This window comes from Callospermophilus lateralis, chromosome 5 (assembly GCF_048772815.1).
Source record: "Callospermophilus lateralis isolate mCalLat2 chromosome 5, mCalLat2.hap1, whole genome shotgun sequence".
Classification (NCBI taxonomy): Eukaryota; Metazoa; Chordata; class Mammalia; order Rodentia; family Sciuridae; genus Callospermophilus; species Callospermophilus lateralis.
In genome coordinates, this window is record NC_135309.1 from 124,910,525 (window position 1) to 124,932,789 (window position 22,265).

The 22,265-nt window shown below is 34.8% G+C and overlaps 1 protein-coding gene across 1 annotated transcript in view; it reads left to right on the forward strand.

The window, feature by feature from the left end:
• Arl15 (ARF like GTPase 15) overlaps positions 1-22,265 on the forward strand; it is a 386,392-nt gene that overhangs the window by 186,590 nt on the left and 177,537 nt on the right. The window contains exon 4 of the mRNA XM_076856144.2: positions 8,495-8,703. Coding sequence (XP_076712259.1) covers positions 8,495-8,703 — 209 coding nt within the window. The remainder of the gene's footprint in view (positions 1-8,494; positions 8,704-22,265) is intronic.

Below are 22,265 nucleotides of genomic sequence, written 5' to 3' on the forward strand. Positions count from 1 at the left end.
ACAGTGAAAATAGTAAATGATGTCTCAGTATAGTTATAAATATAGTTTTGAATTCCTGGGTCTCCTGAAAGTTCTCAAAAAACATACTTTGAGAGTTGTTCCTTGATTTTAGAAGACTGCCTGTCTTCTGCCCTAATGGATATAGGTGTTACATAAACCACATCTTGGTTTTCATGTCTGCATAGTAATGATTTTATTTTTGTGCTGTCTGCTGATGAACCAACAGCTAGTCAGATGGACAGTGATGCTAATGTGGTGTTCTCTGGGTAGCTAAGGGAGGCCCCATTGGTGTCTTACTATAACCCCTCTTCCATGGGCATCAGATTGCCTGGGTTATTTTCTCTGGCTGCTGGATTCTGCTTTACCTGGGTGCCTTGGAAAAGCCATAAGTGCTCAGAAACTAATGCCTGTCTTCCTCAAAAGCCCTCAACCAACCAGCTGATGGAGGCATAGAGAAGAGATAGGCAGATAAGACCTGACTCCTTCACCCCAGTATCTGTTCTGGGCTGACTTCCAGCGTTACATACAGCAGGACTAAACTCTGGTTACCCGCACTGATTTCTGGCTTGATTACCCTTCTTTTTTGTGTTATCTCTTTCCCTGTTTTACATCCCCACTCTGTAGCTAGTGTTTCTTGTATTCACCTCTCAAGTGGTTTACACTGGAGGAATCCAAAAGAAAGGCAGAAGCTATTTGTTTGTGTGGTTCCTTTCTTGCCTTTGGGGGAAGGAAGAACTTTAGCTTCCTTCCACACAATATTTTCTCATGGCAGATTTCTAATACATATAGGCATTCCTTAATGAGCTAATCATTTTTAGGCTATGTAGTTAACCATACATGCAAGAGGTATATTGAGTGTTTATTTATCCATTCTCAAGGTTTGTGAATTCTGGAGGCTTGGCAAGTTGGGCCTGAAGGAAGCTGAGGTATGGTTAGGTGGGACTGTCTAACCTAAGTACCAACAGGTGGTGAGTAGTAGACAGGGTCCTTAAACAAGATAAGAACAACCCAGAAGTTATTACTTAGGGCTCTATAATAATTAACTGCTGAATCTAGGCCAGTCATTGCCCAGCTTACAAAGCCATCTATGTTCTATCTTCACTCTAGCCTTTTATTTGTCATGAACTCATATTTCCCATTACGTTTGCATTCTCTTCGCTGTACCCCACTGCCGACTGAGTCCTAATTTTCTACTAGCTTATGAGCTCTGCCATCTCTACTTCTCCCTCATTGGAATGCCTTTTCTCCTTTTCTCCCCAATATCATTCTTAACCATTCTTTAAAGCCAGTAAGCACATTTTTTAAACACACACATTCAGATGGAACATTCCATCGATTTGCACTTCACCAGAGCCTCTCTTATTCTCTGGAAAGCAGCCTGGTGTACTGGGAACTAACCACATAGACTTGAGAATCAGAGCATCCAAAGTTTGACTCATAAATCTACCACCTATTGAAAGCTTTTCCCTTCTGTCCCAGGGTACTTCACCCATTAGGTGAGGATAATAGATTCTAAAAGGTTAAAGGGGATGTTGTCTGTAAGCCTCTTAGGCAGTTAGGTTGTTCCTGGGGACATGTCACTGCAGATCTCACTGTGGTTCTGGCGACTGGATTTTCTCCAGCTCAATGGTTATCCACTGTTTAGTGGTGGCTCACTTAGGCCTTGCAGAGTAAACATGTTCTTTACAAAGAACTTACCAGTTTCCATTTTTCTAACAACTCTTTCATTAACCTTGAAAAGCCAAATAGGACCACACACCTCATTTTAGAGGATTTGACTTGAAGTCTTCACATTTTTATACTTTGTATTGTCCATTTAGAGAGGGTTCATTTACTTTCCTTTATTCTGACTATTATGTGTGTATAGGTAGGCAAGTGTGCATAGAAGTTTGACTTTTGATATGTATGTCTTAGCCCTTCCTGAATTCTTAGTATTTCAATTTTTACAAACAGATTAAATGAGACTATTGTGTAGAAGACAAAAGAATCAACTCACTGATCAAAAAGATGGAAGTTTGATAGATGGAAGGAATGAAAAAGTTTTAAATTATTATTTTTCTCCCTTCTTGCTTTCTTATATTTTGAACATTTTCTCCCTATGTTGGAAAATCTTCCTCTTAAAGTAGTACTGCTAAGGTAATCTGTGTTCTTAAAACTACATTGTTCACTAAGATTTGAAGACCCATTTATATTTCAAGTTTTCCAAATTGCACTCCATTATAGTGTCTCCAATCCCATTAAGTCTTCCAAACAAAAATTATTTTTACTCTGTTTTAATTTCCTAAGCTGGTGTTAAAAGAGGATGGACAGAGGAAATGATCAGAACTTCTCATTCTGACTCTTTATGCTACCCCAGATTGATGAGTGGTTAGGGCAGCCTACATCATGGCCCTTTGGCATTTACCTTCTGGGAAGCTATCTCTGAATGGGGTGACTGCAGCCCCTTCAATATCAGCAGAGTTCTGTGCTCTTCTTTTCCAAAACAGATTAGATCTCTGTAAGTCTTCTTGTTGCAGTGGTTTCTAGCAGTCTCTTATGTTCACAGTCAGTTAGGACAGTATCTAAAGTGGAGTGTTCACTAGCCACATGTGACTAATGGCTACCATATTAAAAAGCACAGATGTAGAATTTTCTTATCATTGAAGAAATTCCAGTAGGACAGCACTAGTCTGAAAATCATATGTTTCATAGGGAAAACATTGAGTAACTACTTTCATTATTGACTTCTGAATATTCCTATTTTCAAATTCCTATTCTGATTTTCAAATTCATTTTCAAATTCATCATTGGATCTGTTTTTCAAAGAAGAACTTTTAAAGTTCTTATTCAGAGATTTTCAAATTTAACATAAGGGAACTTCCCTCATCATTATACAAAATACATGTATGAAGATGTGAATTTGGTGTCAATATACCTTATATATAATCAGAGATATGATAAATTATGGTATAGTGGTGTATTAAGAATTGTAATGCAAAAATAAATAAACAAAAAATTTAAAAAAAAAAGTAAGGGAACTTAGCATCTCTTTGGTTGTAAATAAACAAAATAGTCTTCTAAAAAATTGACTTGAATAATGGGTATTTACTATTCCCACTCACTAGAGTCCTTATAAGGTAGGGGGATGGATTTGCTGCTCAGCAGTGTTCTCAAAGATCAGACTCTTCCTGTCTTCCTATTTGGACACCTGAGTGTGTAGATATGTCTCTGTCAAGATTGCTACAAGGCAAATGCTGCTCAAAGTATCACCTTATCACCCCCAAAAATCTGAAAGCTTGTTGAGGAGCAAAATCTTTTTCAGAAACTTCCCACAGCCCTCATTATATCCTCGTTGATCAGAACTAAACCCTATGTCCATGTTTCTCCAAGAGAGAAAACAAGTACTAGCATTTTTAATCTTTATAATTGTAGGCTGGCTCTGCTGTGAGCAGTATAAAGACTGGAATTTCTGTCTGTTTTGTTTACTGCTGCATACCCAGTACATAGGATGGTGCCAGATATTTAGTACATGTCTGTTAGATGAATGAATTAGTGAATAATGAGTGACCATTGTTACCAACTATGGTGTACCACAGAAGTGAAAATACACAATTGGGGCACGTTATGCTCCTGTCTTTTCCTTCTACTCTTACTAGATAGTACTCTTACTAGATAGTACTGGCTCTTCTAGTTGACTCAGAATGAGTTCTTAGATTCCCAAGAATTCCTTAGAACTTTTAGTAAGGCAGAATTGGACCTTGTGTAACACGGGAATTTAGAAACACCCGGATGCCCTATCTAGCTCCTCTACTATCCAGACTTCCCCCTTGTTTTTAATCTGAGAGTACAAAAGGTAGACCAGGTTTGAATTTGGTATCTAAGCATTTTATGTAACCATTTTAATTTAAGTGACACAGAGCATGCAATTTTCTAGTCATTAGATAAGAGTGGCATATCCTGTGTTTGTTACTTCTTTTGGATTTGGTTTGTGGGTTAGGAAGGTTGGGATATCACATCAGACAGGTGTCCATAGCATTCCCCATTAGTCCCAGCACCTGGCAGCTGGGTTAATGACACAGACATTTCTCATTTTAATCTGGTTACTAAACTCTGGTCTGCTAACTGGGACAGAACAACTGTATGCCCTCCTTCCCTTCATAGCTGGTTTCCTTGGTCCCAGTCTGGGTTAAGCTGTCACTGACTAAAGCCACTGGCAGCAGGATGAATTGGAATTTAGAATTCCAAATTCAGTGCTTGTGAAGAAAGTTTGAAATCCTAAGATCGGAAAGAAAATTTTGTTGCAAGAAATTAAATAAAAGGGTATTTTCACTATTAATATTTGTTTATTATGTTATAGGGAACTTTTTTTTTTAAGTAGTTGTATTTCTCTTGGAGTTTTTTTGGCGTTGGGTTTGCTGGAATTTTATCTCACTAATTTGGGTCATTTTATTCCTCAGTGTGGCAAATGAAAAATGCAGTTTTTTACTGGAAGAGATGATGTCATGTGTTGAATTTCCATTGTGTCCAAGATGTTTTCTAATGGACAAATCCTCAAACATATAACAAGTATTCTCTTTATACTTTACTCCCTGGATGCCATCTACAGTGTGGCTGTATTTGTTCCCTCTGATAGATTTACAGGTCTCCTTGTGATTAATATAATGTTACAGAATTTGATAGTTTGAGCTAAAGGGAAAAATGCTAAATCTCTCTTTAGGTAGTACCTCAGTAATTTGGATGGAATAAGTACTTAATAAGTATTCATTGAATTAATGAGTGGGGAAATTTTTTCTTAGACATATTCCCATACTGAATATTAATATATATGGGCATTTAAGTATCTTTTATTCCAACAGGTCTCTCCACTCCCCCAGCTTATATCATAGTACATTCTTTATTTAGCTCATCTCCTCTGGTCAGTGATTTCTCTATTTCAATCGCATTGGACCGACATGTATTTTTAGATGTGTAACCTTGGGCAAATCCCATCTTGTCTCTTGATCTCCTTATTGATGAACTGAGTGTGAGCACCTAATTCGCCAGATTGTCATGGATAAAAGAGTTAATATATGTTAAAAAAAGAAAGAAAAAATAAAAACAGAAAACCCACTTAGAACAACGACCAGTCACTGTCCATACCACATTAGTTGGTCAGTTGCAACCGTTGGTTGTCTATGGATAACAAGAGCATTTTGTAAGCATTAATTGGCTCTATGTGATTTATAATAAAACATGTTGCATATATTCTTATATGAAAATTGTGTTACACATCTTTTATAAAACGATGTCAGTAAATTTTATGGCAAATTTATGTGTGGATACATATGCACACAATATTGTTGGTTTAAATAATTATCTCTGGGTATCACGGCTTCCACTTTTGTCCCTCAAGCTTATGGATGGCTCTCTAGCATATGGATAATGTCTGGATGTAGCTTGCAGCAGATGCTGTGGGTATCCTACCCAGATCTCCTTTACTGGGCCAGTGAATCCATCTCCCAGCTGCTGTGGGTATTAGTGGCTAATGACTCACACCTGTACCCTTCTCCAGAGAACTGCTCTTGGCTGACAGTAATTGCTTCAACCAAATATGTCTGGGAGATTATGAGATCAGGCTCCAGCGCCCTCCTGTTCTTCAGCAGTGGCTTGTAGCCAACGACTATATGGGAGTATAATAGCCTAGCTTCCTAACCTCTGGACTGGACAACCTCCCGTGGTTCAGTCCAAGCTCCAGACTTCCTCATGGAATCACGCTAAAGCTAGATTTCTGAAACCACATCTTTGCCAAAATCCTTTGCCGATTCTGGCTTACCTCTTTCACTCCTGGTTTCTCCTGACAACACCCCATCTATAATCAAGTGCATAAAAAACATCAGCTCAGGCCCTGCTTCTGGGTAACCTGAACTAAGATATCGCTAACCTCAATACCCTTGTTCTTGTCCTAGTTTCAGCATCACTTATGCAACCAATTTTCTGTATTAATTAATCTCTGGTTTAAATTTCCTCTCTTTATTTTTGTTTTTTTTCCTCTTTGGACCCTTCCTGATAAAAATCAACCTGTTCATATCCCTTGTCTTTGCACATTTAAAGTTACTCAACATCAAATAAATGCCCCCTGATTCTCTTACATACCTGGTTATTTCAGTATAGTGTAATGGTGAATGTCTCATATTTCAGGTTCTAAAACTTGCTTTAAAAGGTTAAACCTTAGTCAGTTATACCTCCTTCTCCCAGATGTTGTAAGAAATATATGAGCTGTTCTTTGTGAAACAGCACTGTGCCTGGAATATAGGAAATCTTTAATAACCAATAGCCATTTTGTTACTGGAATTAATCTTTTAAATTATTTTCTCCACTTTGGGTGAGCTATTTCATGTCTTTCTCCCAGAACACCTAATGAGTACCTCTAGGATAGCCCTTTAGGAATTATATTAAAATCTGGGTTTTTTCATTTGTGAAGTCCTTGACAAGCTGCCCTGTACATAATGCATGTCTTGTAACTGAGAGCTACTATTCTAATTTCTTTGTTCTCACTCTCTCTCTGTTCTTCTTTCTCCTTTTCTCTTCCTTCTTCCCTTTTTCTTCTTTCTGTCCTTTTTCTTCTTTCTAATGCATGAATCTTCCCTTCATTTCTTTCTTCTTTATCTTCTATTTTGTTTAAAATATATGTAAATACACACACACACACATACACACACACACACACACACACACACACACACACACACACATATATATATCTGTTTCTCCCAGAAAATATGGGCTTCTTGGTGTTAACCAATAGTGTATTAGCTCTCCAAGGAGGGAAGAGACCTGGTAGATAGCATTTGATGATTTCCATGGTAAAAAAAAAAAAAAACAAAAACTTCTACCCTGGCCAATTTCAAGTTACCAATATGAAATCACTAAACACAGAGTTAGGAAGTAATACATAGAAGTGGCTTTTGCCAGCCAGTGCACACCAACTTAATCTTCACTGTTTAGATCCCTGACATTTATTTAGCACAGTATGTTGGACATAGTAGCTAAATGTTCAATGAATGACTAAAATAATAACTGATTAGCACTTACATGCATAAAATTGGTGAAATTTCTTTATCTGATTTTCATTATATATTCCCCCCTACACACACCACACAAATTGCTCATTCCCTTCACCAATCAGTATAATAGAAAGCAGTCATCATGATGTAATAGGAATGCCCATACCCTTTCTGGGCAAGTTGATCAACTCAGTTGCAAATCCTGACTTTGTGATTTACTTAGACACATGGTGGGATCACTCATCTCACCTCTCAACCTCTCAGCTTCAGTTTCCTCAGAGAATGGGACTGAATAATCTCTAAAATTCCTTCTAATCTTCAGACTCAGAAAGCTTAATTAGTTTTGTTTCCTTATTTCCTCTTCATTATTGCATTAGACTTTTGAGTTACACATTGCACTGAATGTTAAACATAAGATGTGTTGTAAGACATGTCCTGCCTGATGAGGACTGAACGCCTCAATCTCATCAAGCCCATGAGTGTGCTCATTGGCTTTTATTCTTTCCCATGGGCTATGAACCCTAACAGATTAATATAAATATACCAAAGGCCAAGATTTTAGTTGTTCACAAATTTCAGCACTTTGACACGTGAAGTTATTGTACTAATAATTCTCTGGGTGGAATTAAACAAGCCAGCCAGCAGCCCAACCAGGAGTTTGTCTTAGTCTACTTTATGTTGCTATTAACCGAATGCCACAGGCTGGGTAATTTATAAAGAAATTAAATTTATTTATTATAGTTCTGGAGGCTGGTAAGTCCAAGGTTGAAGGTCCACATCTGGTGAGGGTCTTGCTGTATCATAATGTGGTAGAAGCATCACTTGGTGAAAGGAACATGAGGTTTGGGTCTCTCTTCCTCTTCTAATAAATCCATTTATCTCTATCATGAGGTCCCAATCTCATGACCTCATCTAATCCTAATTATATCTGAAAGGCTCACCTTTAAATATCACCAATATACAATTTGAGGATTAGGTTTCCAACATCTGAAGTTTGGGAGCTACCTCAAACTTGTAGTACAGTGCTATTAGAAAGTATCACCAAATAATAATGGTATAGATGTAAATGGTGTGGAAGAAAGCCTTAGGGAACATCTCCTCTCTGAGTTATGTCCATACCCAACTTGAAGGGAGTGTAGTTCACTTAGGAATATGAAGCAAAGTCAGAGAACATTGTTTTGACTTGAAGTCTAAGAAGTATTATCCTGGTTCTTTCTCGTGTCTTTTGATATGGAAGTACAAAGAATGACTTAAACATTTGCATTTTGTTAGCCACATCTGCCTCTTGGCTCTAGGCCTTTGTTCTTATCCATCACAACCTCTGTCTTTTCTAGATCCCTGTTCTATTCGATACCACAGCCTTTCTTTCATACTTAATTTTGGGTTCCCAGTAGGAGATACTAATGGGGACATTTTTCAGTTTCTGAAAGCTATTCTTAAAAAGGGATTTTTTTTTTCTCTTTTTATGACAGGGGCTGATAATATCCGGAAATACTGGAGCCGTTATTACCAAGGATCTCAAGGGGTAATATTTGTATTAGACAGTGCCTCTTCAGAGGATGATTTAGAAACTGCTAGAAATGAACTGCACTCAGCTCTTCAGCACCCACAATTATGCACTTTACCCTTTTTAATATTGGCCAATCATCAAGACAAGCCAGCGGCTCGCTCAGTACAAGAGGTATGTCTCATTAGCATTGGCAACTCTTTGTCTACCTTTTTGTTTGTTGGACTATTGCTGTCACATTGGAATCTGGAAAGATGCAAACAACTAGAGATATTCTGGTTACTTAATGTTATTTAACCTGCCAACGGTAATTCCTTCTCCTCTCCCACAGTTTTTCAAGAAATACATGGTGCATGTTACCATGCATCACTTACCCTTAAATGTCTTGTTCTTGCTCCTCTGTAATGCTTGCTGTTGACTAGGAGCAGTGGGTCCTACTCTGTAATCAGCCAGGCTAAAAATTGATGTCTTATCTTTTAAGTTCCATGCCACCAAATACCTTTTAATATGAACCACTCTTTATTTTCCTCATCTAATTTTATTTCTTAGCTCCTCTAAAATCACATGACCCTTCTGGGCAAGTAATTAGTGTCTCACTCAGCCAAGCTTCTGATTCGATTCATGGTACTAAAGTAATAAGTAATATAAATAGTTTCTAAAACTTAAATTATAAGCCAAGTATAATGAAATCAAAACTCTTGATGTATTCTTTACACCTGTAACTTTCAGGATATATTTCCCCCTCTCCTTCAGAACATTGTGTGCTTCCTCAAGTGGCTTTGGAGTAAGATGGTTAATAGGAATGTCATTACCTTTAGTCAGAAAAATGAGCCAAGAACATAACATGTTTTAACTCCAGACCTTTCTCACATTTAGAGTATGACCCATGGCTAATAGCTTTGTTCTGGTGTCTGGCTTCTCACCTATAAAAAGGGAATCATGCAAATTATTTTAAATAACTCGCATTAATTTAGGTAATTTACTTTGTAGTTTAAAGTACTGAGTAGAAGAGGAACCATATATAGGCAATTTTTATTTGTTTTAGAAAAATAGTAAGGAAGGTAAGAGTTATTTCAATTATTAGAGTTTTCTCATCTGTCTTTATTTGCTTCATTCAGAATTAACTACTACCTTTTTTGTGTATAGATTTTAGAAAATATAATACAGATAATAAAAATTAAAGTAAAAATATCAATAAAAATAGAATCATAGAGGGATTGTTGTACAGATCTCCAGCATTGTGAGTGTGGTGCCTTTCTGTGGTGCCTACCTCAAGACCTTAGGTAAATCTTCTAACTTCATACCATCAGGTTTTCTATCTATAGAATGAGTATGATGGCATGCAATGGTGGATTGCTATAGATATTACCTTAGTTTATGATTATAAGGTGCTTTGCTGAAAATATATTGTTATTCTAATAGTTGTTATGAGAAATGTTACATATGTGTGTATTATAGAATAGAGAATACAACACATTTGTATATATGAAGTATGTAATACATATTAATGTGAAATCTGAGACATGATGAAAGTGCCATTATCATTTCAGGTGATTTTATTCAAGTTAGATGAATATCTGACAAGAGATTTTCTTTTTATTTTTGCTTTTAAATTATAGAAACTGTTTTCCTTAGACATAATATTATTGAGACAGATGTGTTATTTAAACTGAATATTTGACTCATAGAAACCATATGTAGGAATTAAACATTGTTACATTGAGTAAAGGAAGCTTTTAGCAATTAATTGTTTCTGAGTATTCCTTGTGTGTGTTTGCTGAGTAACTCTTAGGAAAAGAGAAAATATCCCCACACCCTTTTTGTGATTAATCTTTTATTAAGACAGTTGACCATAAACGTAGAAGATCATAGGTATGGTTTGAAGATTATTCTAAACTTGTATGTAGTAGAGGATGAGACTTGATTTTCCTTTTCATCTGTATCAATTTCACTTTTCCTTAAAATATTTTCTTAGAATGGAATTTATATAGTATGATTTTGAAGATGGTAAAGCATTTTTCCTATAGTTCTATAAACATATACCATATGTTAGCTACTTTGGATTACTTTGTTGGAATAAATGCTGTTGCAAATCTTGAGTTTTATGGAAGCATAATGAAGTGTTTACATTTACCTTGGTCCAAAAGGAAAAGAAGCTTCCCATCTTTCTCATTTCTTGATGGCAGAGAAATTTCTCTGTCTAGTGTCATAAGGCCCTATTGAAATACTCTGTCATGTTGTAAGAATTAAATCAGTATCTTATTGTTAGCAATAAAAATGGAGTTGTGAAACTGAATCTTCAGTGTTGTATAAAAATAACCCCAAACTGGTTGGGAGCAGGCTTGGGTAGAAAATTGTTTTGAGAACAAAGTCATATGTTAGTTGTAATGTGTAAAAAGATGTGGTCATCTCTTTATTATTCTTTCTTTCATAAAGGTATTATCTGTTCTCAGCCCTACTGCTTGTAAACATTATATTTGCACCTGTTCATTTGTGTATACTTTTTGAAATTTCCAAATGCTAAAAAGATCATGCTTTGCTCTGCAAAATATCTGTGAATTTTAGGCAAGATTCTGTTCTTTAAAAATCAATGAAGGTGCATTCAGCTTATCAAAAAGTACTGAACCATTCTTGGGGTGCAGTTATGAAAACATGAGTCATAAAGGCTTATTGACCCTTCCCTTTTGTCCATTTTGAAAATTACTACATTTTATGCTTTATGCAGAAAATGTGCCATTATTTATCCATTGCTGGAATAAAACTTGGAATTCATTTGCTTAATTGAGGAATGAGGATGCTGTTGACCTTAGAAGTGAGTGGAGCCAGTGAAGCCTATAGGAGAAAGCAGAATTATCACTGGGATTCCAACAGAGGATAAACATCCTCAGAGAGTTAAGTATTTAGTCCCCTCCCTACAATGAGTGTTGCTGGGTTTATTGGAGCACTATGTTAAGAAAGGACAACACCGGTTGAAATTACTCTGGAACCCACAGGCAGAGGGCAACCTGCCCAGTTATTTTGGTGTCCTTTCAGAAGCAAGTGGAATCTTGCACATGGCATAGTTTCCCTTTCTGTAATATACCATCTTTTTTCACTGAGTCAAACTTACCAGACTCTTAAGACTTTGTGTTTTGATAGTGGAAACATGCATTTCTTTTTTAAAACAAATAAGGGTTTTTAACAAAAAAAGCAAATACTGGGAAAAAGAACACCCTTTATATACTGTCTGAAAGCCAAGCAGTTCTTGCAACAGATGTTTGTTGTATTCACTTTGGGGAGGTGTAGTTACCACAGTTTTCCAGAATTTATTCATATCTACTATTTTTCACTATAGAAAGCACACTAGAAAAATCCGTAATTATGCCAAATGGCCCCTTGATACATTAGGGGAAAATCTGGCCTGGTTTAAATGATAAAGCTATAAAATGAAAAATCTTAATGGTAAATAGGTTGACTTTTTGTTGTATTGAGTTGTAATTGTATCTATTTTTTTTTACAACTCCCATAGGAGAGCATACTTCAGTACTGAAGTTATTTAATAGATCAGGAGGATTTTATGAGAAGTTAAGTTGATATAGCAGCCAATAAATGTAATCCTATTTTCCTTCTGCATAGTTGCTGATTGTTATTCTTTTACCTCCTGTCTTTTTAAAGTCTTATTTTCATTTTATTGGGTATTAGCATGTCATATAAAATGACACATTTTGTTTGCTAAAAATATGATTATTTCTTTCAAGCTATCTCATCTGATTTGATATTCATCCATCTCCTTCATCTAAAAGTATTTAAGTTTTTCAGAAATACTACCCCATAAGTCCTGAGTTATTAAATATATTCTATTAAACCAAATATTAGTTGAAAGATATGGTAACGGTGTAGCATATTCTGGAAGCAGAGTTATATACCACTGATGATATTGGTTCCTTGGCTCCTTAATTATAGTATAGGAAAATCCTGCATCTAAATTAGAGTATCAATATTAAAGTTAAAACTTGTGATCAGGCAATTTCTCATTTTTCATGCAATTATAATTCAGTTTGTTGTTATGTGCATAGAAGTTGTTGTTTCACTTGGAAAGAATAGAATGTAAATGTGAGAAGAGTATTTGCAAGTATTTCTGTAATAATGCAAACATTACTGGTTTTTTTTAGACCTTGTTTTGTTTTAGTTATAAGTGTTGGGATTTTTTTTGAACAATGCATTCAATATTCAGTGTATCATGAATAGTTTGTTTTCATTTTCTAATTTGTATATATCTTCTGGAAGAAAGTACTAGTACATTTATGGCAGTTAGCTATCATTTTTAATTATAATTTTTCCATATACTATTTCCACATAACGTACTTTATTCTTCTTAATGTGTGTCACCAAATAATAAATTTCTAGTTTAAAACTTTTATATTTATATTGCTTGACAACTGATCCGTTGTTTTTTGGTAGCTCTGTGAAGTAACAAATATCTTCTTTGATTTTACTTGTCAATTCATTTATTAGAAAATGCAACACACTTATAGAATCACATAAAATACACTTTTTGTATATGGAGAGAAATGTGTGTGTGTTTGTAATATAGTCATTGGAAGTAAGGGTCATATACTTTAAATCGTAAGAGTTTTCCAAGTATTTTGACCTGCCCCTTGGCAGCATTTTAGAACCCTGATTTAATTTCACATACAGCATGTACATACCTATGGTGTGATCATTCTGAAAACTCCCTTATGGGACATATATTTATTTTAAAACAATATAAGAAGTACAAGTTATTTGTTGTCCTTTCCATACAGATGTCCTCCACACTGTTAGTTAAATCCTGGGGAAACAAGTAAGAGGGTTTCGAAGTCAGTCTTCCACTGAAAAGATAACTATCTTTTGAAAATGTTTACTAACCTTTAAGAAAAGCTGAATTAGCAATCATTTCATTAGTTACAAAAATGTCAATGTTCTAAGTGTATTTTAAAAAGCAACTTAAAAGCTGAGAGTATTAGAACAGCTAGAATATTTTGCTTATTGTATATTCATTTTTTTCTTTTGATATACATTTCTTGAGAAAATTAGTTTGATTACTTGATTTCCTTAATTTTACACATATTCACCTTGATCTCAACATTCTTCCCTCTGTACATCTGTGTTTCTTACGTCCACTAGGTAACATGATGAGAATGTGCTATGGCCACTGAAAACCAGTAAACGTCCCACTAACAAGTATGTAACAAAATAAAGGTCCATTTTATTATATATTTAGATGAGGCCACCAAGAAATACGTTTCAAAACATGACAATGCACGCTCCAAAAAGAATTCTTTGTGTTTCATTATAAAACCTCCATTCCTTTCCACTCTCCTCCTGTATTCAGTATGTTCAGGATGTCATTGTATGTAAATGTGGAAAATTTTGAACCTGCTTTCTGAGTCTTATTTATTTTCTTTCATCCATCTATCTATCTATCTATCTATCTATCTATCTATCTGCAGATGTTTTCATTGTCCTCTTCTACCTCTTCTGACTCTGCAGTACTTCTCTCCTCTTTCTAGTAGTTTACATCTTCAGATTTGCCCCTTCCTGAATGCCTGTGTCACATCCTGAATGCCTGTGGCACAGTTAGGTGGCCCCTTCTGATTTCCCTTGGCATCCTAGGCTTGTCCAAATCATACTATTAAATTTAATTGCCTGTTAACTTTTCTGACTACCCTTAAGACTGTAACTTTTCTGACTACCCTTAAGACTGTAAGCTCCTTGAAGGACAGGAATTACGACTTGTTTATGTCTCTTTACTCGATATATGTTGTTTGAAGGAATAACTCCTTCTGGGTCTTATCATGCATAGTTTCCTACTGGCCTTATACCATCGACTTTATCCAGATTTCTGTCTCCTGTCTGTTCACTCAGTCTAACTCAACTGTTTCAGTCCTTGAATATAAACATTTTTCATTTTCTTCCTGATATTTGAATATTGCTCAGGAATAACATCGTCCACAAATCCTCGCCCTTCTGACCATGTGATTAGTTCACAAAAGTTTTGATCTGTTAATTGTCATATTTACAAATATTTGTCTTATGTATTTTTATGTACTTATATTTGTGTGTATCCACTAGTGTTCATGTGTAAGAGTATAGTTAGTTATTATCTTCCTCATAAAATTCCTCATAGAAAGTGGCAGGTCATCTTGACCAAGTATTCTTTCAATGCTTTTTTTTTTTTTTTTTTTAATAGTTACTCATTTTAACTGTATAGAGCTTATTTCATTTGCTAGCACTGCAAACTGTCTTTTACTGTTTATATTTCTCATGTGGAGAGTAGTACATAATAAGCTCTATGGGAACATAGTTGATGGCTTTAAAGAAATGAATTCAATTTAATAAAAACAAATTGAGCCTTTAAGATCATGTGTTACATTAATGAACTTGGATATTTAAAATTCTCATACTTAAAATTTTTTGTGTGTACATGTTTTTATATTTTATAAAGAATCATAACTAGTCAAGGTAGAGACTACTTTTACTAAGCAATATGATTTGGCTCATTTCTAGTCTTCTTGAAGCAATATGGATTTAAGTGGTAAGTGTTCATTGTTACTCTTTACATCTTCATTTCAACTTTATATTTTATAAAAAAATTAGTATTTTATGATTTATGAAGGTAATGAATGATTCAACAAAGGTAATGAATGATTTTGAGGCAGAAGTATACAGTAGTTCCAGCTTTTGTTTTGGGGATCTTTAATTCCTTTTATTAACTATGTTTTTCATTTGCTAAAGCAAATTCAGTTATACATTCCATAGCTTACAAAGTTAATAAAACATTTGTTGAGTTAAATTAATTTGAGAATAGACACATAGTTAATGTCAGTAAGGTGCTTTGAAGATAAAAAGCACAATAAGCGTTAGTTATTATCATTATGATAATTATTATCATTATTATTATTACATAGTGTCTGCTTAAAAATACCCTTAGTTGCTCTGGAATGGCTGAGCCTAATGAGAGGGGTTAATCTACTGGATTTTGTCCAGAGTCAGGATTTGAGGTATAATACACTAAAGATTTTTTTTCAATAGATCAAGAGTTATGTTTTTATTCTTTCTCCTAAAAATTCAAATAAACTTCCTTTTGACTCTATAATGCAGAAGTGTTGGAACTTATTTTGAATAATTTGAAAGCTTTTTTCTGTAATCTCTAAAAGGATGTCTATAGGTTTTAAAGGGTTCTGAAAACATAGGCATTGATTTCTATTCAAAGACCTTTACCTCTTAGTTTACTATTTCTGAATTGTATAGAGCTCAAAATTAGAATTCTTATTTATTGAAAATACTAGGCCATAATTATAGGAAGAAAATATAAAAGCTTAATTATTATAAAAATAAGCAATTCTATCTTTGGAAAGTTATAAAATAACTATAACTATCTGTATAAATTCACCCCAAATAAGAATATCTTAAGGAGAATTTTTAGAGGACTTAAGGATTTAGCAAAATTTCTTACAAAATAACTGCCCAGATTGGCCTTAGAAGTGACAAAGATGAAGGAAATATTGAAACATTTTAACAGACATGTATGAAAGTCAGCTGTCCTCCCAGCCTCATAATCAGTAAGGCATTAGTGACATGTCTGAAGAAGACATTCCCTAATATTATTGCAAATTAAGTAATAAAAGACCTCAAGAGAATGAAAAGAGAAAAGGTGCCTGGAGCCAATGAATTACAATTGACAACCTAAAGGCAGTTGAAGAACCAATTGCTAGAGTGATTGCAAAGCTATTCATAATGTGCAGCAGACAGAGCACACCAGAAAGCTGGAACAATGCCTTCAGTTCAGCAATATTGCTTCAAAAGAATGGAAAGAGGGGAACGGGAAGAGCCACTGACCCTGAGACCAATTTCCAGGCAGCTGCACAAACTATATACTGTAATTAAAGGTTTTGACCAGTAATCACAGCAAAGCCAGACTACAGAAAGTCTGGGGAAGCAGTAGGGTTTATAATGAGGCAGGCATCCTTAACCTAAAGCATGGAAAAAGCAGGTAAGAAAACCAGTGCATTTCTGGCAGTGACTTTGAAAAGGCTCTACTGTGTTAGCACAGATATGAAAATCACATATTTTTGGCCTTCTTCCTTTAAGAACAAAAACATGCAATGAAAAATATCTGCTTTCATCTTTTGAGATGAATAGAATACTCTGATACTTGGAAATGGGCACTTTCGTCTTGCCATTTTATTTATTTTCTCTACCTATGAATTATTTGTGTCTTTGATGAAAACAATGAACTTGACATGTGCAGTGGTAAAAACAGCAGACTCAATGTGGCTTAGAAGCAACCACTCTGCAGTATATGTTGGCTCTGATAGGAAGGAACTAATCTATACCTGAATAATTTGCCTATAGAAACTCCCCATTTTGTTTACTAGAATCTTCTATCTCTTGTTCTTTTTCTTTCTTTAGTAATAGCTCTTTATGTAGAATTATATATTTAGCCACACTCTATTGTTCATACATTCTCAGAACTACCTTGAGTATTTTTATTTGGAGAAAATTGTTATCTACTGGTTTCAAATGAAATTAGGATTTAGACTTTCAATATCAGTGAGAAGGTGTTCTACAAGGTTCTTGTGAAGAAAAATAGCATCTCATTTTCGAGGTACCACATGGTTTTCTCCTGGCTGGGCCTATTTTGGTCTTTGCTGTGTTTTTAATATCACACTAATAGTGAAGTTGAGAATTACTTTTATACTAAAAATTTTAAAATCTAGATTTGTACGCGTATAAATCTTTTACACACACACAATTTATAAGTTTTCTACTCAACTGTAGCTGGGAAGAGTTAAGTAGAGTTTCATTTTGTTATATGTAGGCTTACAAATAAAATAACAACAGCAACAAAATACAGAAAAGTCCAGGTGTCTGGATTCAGTTGTGCTGAGCAGGGTATATAGATCATATTTAGCTCATGCCACACCTGAAATAAGATGATGAGGTTTTTAAAGGAATGCTCTATGAAGAATGTTTAGATAGTAAATAGCTTCATAAAAATAACTAGAATCATTTTCATAAATGACTTAAATCAAGTGAGCCTCTGGGAGGGAGTTTCTATGTATGAACAGTGAAAAAATCTGGAGGTTGCATAGAAGAATATAATTGTAACATGTAGCATTTTATAAAATATTTGTTTTTATACCATGGTTATGACTAATAACTTGTCAAGCCAAAACAAGTCTTTATTGAAAGGGGCCAGAGTGGAAAGTCTGGGTAACTTGTGTACAGTTTAGACATGGAGAACAAAGAAATAATGAAATGAGAATAAGAGCTTGACCAGGGAATCCTTAGAGAACAGCTGGTTGAAGAGTTACAATTGTTAACTCTGCTGTAAAAGAAAGGAACTCTCTTATCATGTTTTAGCATAGTGCATTGAAGAGAAGATTGAATAATTAGATGGATCCTGAAAAATTGGCCTCAGAAAGATCTTGATATAGAGGTATAAATTATATCCACTTATACACATTTATTGCTGTTATGATTATTATGCAGAAGCAAATAATTATACCCCAGGCATTGAGTTTTAAAAACATTAAAACACAGATTCCTAAAAAAGAGGACTTTTTTCTTGTCCTATATAAAGATTGATATTTTAATCAATACTGCAATAGTTTCATTTAAAGTGGTACTTGTTGATTTTTTTTGGAAAGTTGTTTAAATATTTGAATTATTTAAGTGTGTAAGCATGTTTCTTGCATGTTTTGGTCAATAAAATAATGGGTACCAATTTCTCATCTTTTTATATTAACTGATGTTTTTCTTTAGTTAAAGTTGGGCATCCTTCTGGTGCCCCCCCCCATTAATTAAGTCTGGCTTTTTCAACGACTTTATATTAATGTCACTTCTTAAATGAGGAAGGGAAAACAGGTAAAGCATGAGGTCACCAGGTTGCTTGCCTGTTATTGTTCATGGAAGTCGATGAGTATCTCAGCTATGTCTTTTATACATTTCCAGAATCTCTTTGTTTTCTTTTCATATTATTGAGCTTTTTGTGACTGAACTGATTCTCTGTGCTAGGAAAATGCAGTTTTTCTTTAATGATTGTGAATTTTGTAATGCCCCTTTAATTATTTAGAACATGAGTTCTAGCAATTTAGATGCAGAAAGTAGAGTATTTCATTGAATTTATACTAAATCCATGTAAGGTCATAGACGTTGCATTTTGGTAAAACCCTTGGTTAGAATTTGTAATTTTAAAGTTTTGTCTGTTAGAAATGGAATACAAAAATCCTAATTCTTTTTGTTACTTTTTCTTGTTTGGATTTTAGTAAGTTTTTGCCATATAATTCTTTAGCCACAGTAATGCTGAACTGGAAAATATACTGTAAAAAAGTTAGGGCCATGTTTTTTAAGACGTTAAAGAGTTTACGTTCATTAGAATTATATTTAGAATAATAGCTCTTCTACTCATTTTGTTTACAAATATGTACAAGTTTGTAAAGAATCATAGTTGAGATCACTTGATCCTTTCTCCATCAATTAAGATTGTATGACTGACATCTTCTAGAAAATGTATATCATTTTTGTTTGAATTTCCATAGAACATTATACAACCTAAAAATCCATTAAATCCTGTTTTAATTAACAATCTGAATGATGAATAAAACCACATGGTACAATTTTAAGTAGGACCAAAGAGTATACAGTGAAAAGTAGTTCTCCTTTCTGCTTATGTGCCCTGCTCAAGCTTTAATTTACAGCTCTTACCTTATTGCAAGACTTTGAATGTCAAAAGGTTAGAATACCAATTTAATGAATTTTGCTTAACAACATAATGAAGTATGGACTATATATTAATTAATGTAATTATCCTAAAGATAGTATTTCTAAGATACTTTCAGTAAGATAATCCATTCAAGAAAATAGTTTTAATAAAACTATTAAAACTTGTTACCGTGGTTTGAGTTCTAAGCAGTTTATTGTCACTTGAGGGGAAGGAGCTTAGAGGAACCATATACTCTAAAATCACAATAAGGATTCATCTGTGATCATATGAAAGTATGAATCAAAGTAGTCATACTTTATTTAATTTTGAAACATTTCAAATACTGAAAATAATATAACAAACACACCTGTCCATCCATCACCCTGGTTTAGCAAATGTTGGCATTTAGTGTGTTTTAGATCTTTTCTTTAGAGAAATAAATCATAAATGATGCATTTAAAACCCCTTCCCCTGTCGTTTTCACATCCTCAGTCCTTCAAAAGTAAGTAATAGTTGAGTGTGGTGGTGCACACCTGTAATCCCAGCTACTCAGGAGGCTGAGGCAGGAAGATCACAAGTTGCAAGCCAGCTGAGCAACATAGCAAAACCCTTTTTCAAAATAAAATACTAACAGAAAGGCCTGGGGATATAGCTCAGTGGTAGAGTGCTTGCCTATCATGCCTGAGACTCTGTATTCAATGCCCATTATTGCCAAACATAAGAAGCAGCTGATGTATATCTTTATTGATAAACATTTTAGTTTGTTACTACATATTCATGTGTCTCTAAATGATACACAAAAATGGTTTATATGATAATATTTACATAATCAGAGTCTTATAGAATATATTTTAATTTTGTACTTTTTTCATTGTCTTTTTGAGATTATCTGTATGATATTTATATATCTTATTCATTGATTTTCATTGATATATTGTGTTCTAGGGCATGATTTTGGCTTACTTTTATGTGTTCATTTAGTTACTGATAAAGTTTCAGTTGTCTCTGGATCTTTGTGATTGTAAACAAAGCAGTTGATGAATATTGTCGCACATGTTTGTATGTATATACATGCAAGCATTTCCCAAGTATACAGGTAAAATTGAAGTGTAGTGTTTTTTTTGTTTGTTTTTTGTTTTTTTTTGATACCAGGGATACTTAACCTCTGAGCCCCATCCCCGGCCTTTGTAAAATACACTTAGTTGCTTAGTGCCTTGCAGTTGCTGAGGCTGACTTTGAACTCTGAGATTCTCCTGTCTCAGCCTCCCAATCCACTGGGATTATAGGCGTGCACCACTGTGCCTTGCTACTTGCTGGACATTTAACTTGGCACTTTGAATTTGGAGATGACAAACGTTAAAACTCTGAGGTCAGACAGTCTAGATTTAAATCCTTCTTACTATTGACCTGCTGAGTAATATTGGGCAAAAATTGTTTCCTCAGCTGTAAATAGAGTACTGGAACCTGCTTCATGGGAGGGGTGAGCATTAAGTGGGAACTTGGCCCATGGAGTCCTCTATCAGCATTGTTCCTGTCCTTTACCCTCCCAGCAGGGTCGATGTGAGGATTAAATGGGCTAATGTTTGAGGAGGCCCTTCTAACAGAGCCTGAGACAGTAAAGGCCAAGCAAATGCTTGTTAAATTCCCCAAAGTAAAGCAGGACAAAAAGCAATAATGCAAGTTATGCACAATACGTTCATTTACTTTTTAGAATATATTTTACGTATTTATACAAACATGGAGTATATCTCATACTTTTGAGAGTTTTTAAATAATACATTCCAAATACAAAGAAGAATATAATTCAACAGAAGGAAAAAGCAATGAAGGCCTTATACAACCTTTATAACTTGTTAGATCAAATTATAAGTAATTAATTTACTTTCATTCACAATATATGACACTCTTGTCAAAAACTTTTTTTTTCATTACTGAGTGTTTAAATGTACTTTTATGAAGAAATCAGGAAAATTGGATCTTTTTGTGGTTTGCTCTTGTGGGATTTGATATTCCATCTTTAAGATGTTCCAGATATATATATTGCCTTAAGTTTTAATATGTCAGTTTGCAGTACTTTAGATTAGGATTGTCTTTTTTAAAAAGTAAAAAAGCAGCACTACAGAGTGCAAAACTTTGAAAAGCATAAAAATGAGGGATGTGATGAAGAGGTATGGCCCTACCTGCAGGTTTCTGTGGGCTCCCAGAAGCCCAGGGATCTGCTCTTTCTACATAGCATGTCACTTGTGTGTTCTCGTGATGTGATTGACAGCCTTGTTGTTGCCCTTCTTTGAAGGTGCAAGAGGTTACTGAGATGATTTTAGAGTGTATGTCACACCAAGCCTTTCAGATTTAAATAGAATCTTCTCAAGCATTAAAGGTGGATTACTTTGTATTACTTTTATTGCTTTTCAAGTGTTTTTTTGGAAATATTTAAGAGCGCTCCTAAAAACTGGATTTCCTGGAGTGTGTTTTCTTTGGGGGAAATTTTAAGGATTCCTTGTAGACTTTCCAAAAGCCCAAAGTTTAACAACCAACAGGACCTGATTGAAACAAATTACTTAGTTACAAAATGAAAACAGAGCGTAAGAGAAGGAAACCCCATCGTATCTCTATATTCCTTATAATAAATCAGACCTATGTGTGTTTTTAACAAAAACGAGGGTGCGCTTTTTTTCCCCCTTCATTCTCAGTTTCTTTTGATCATTGATCTGGGTGACCCCACGCTCAGGGTTTTTTTTCTTCATTTGACATGGACAGATTTTTGAAGTATAGCTCTCCTTTGGGAACCCCGGGCAGTTCCACTTGACTAACCTGTGATCTAATGAGCAGTAATGCCGGGTTACAGTGGCCATTTTGTGAGCTTTGGGGGAGGATGGCTAGACAGAGAGCGGGAGAAAGGCATGTCTGCAGAGAAAAGAGAGACTGGGTGATCGAACAGTGTGAAAAAGACTTGTTAGCCCACATTAGTGTGCCTGATTTACTTCACAACAGGTCAGGAAAGGCCAAC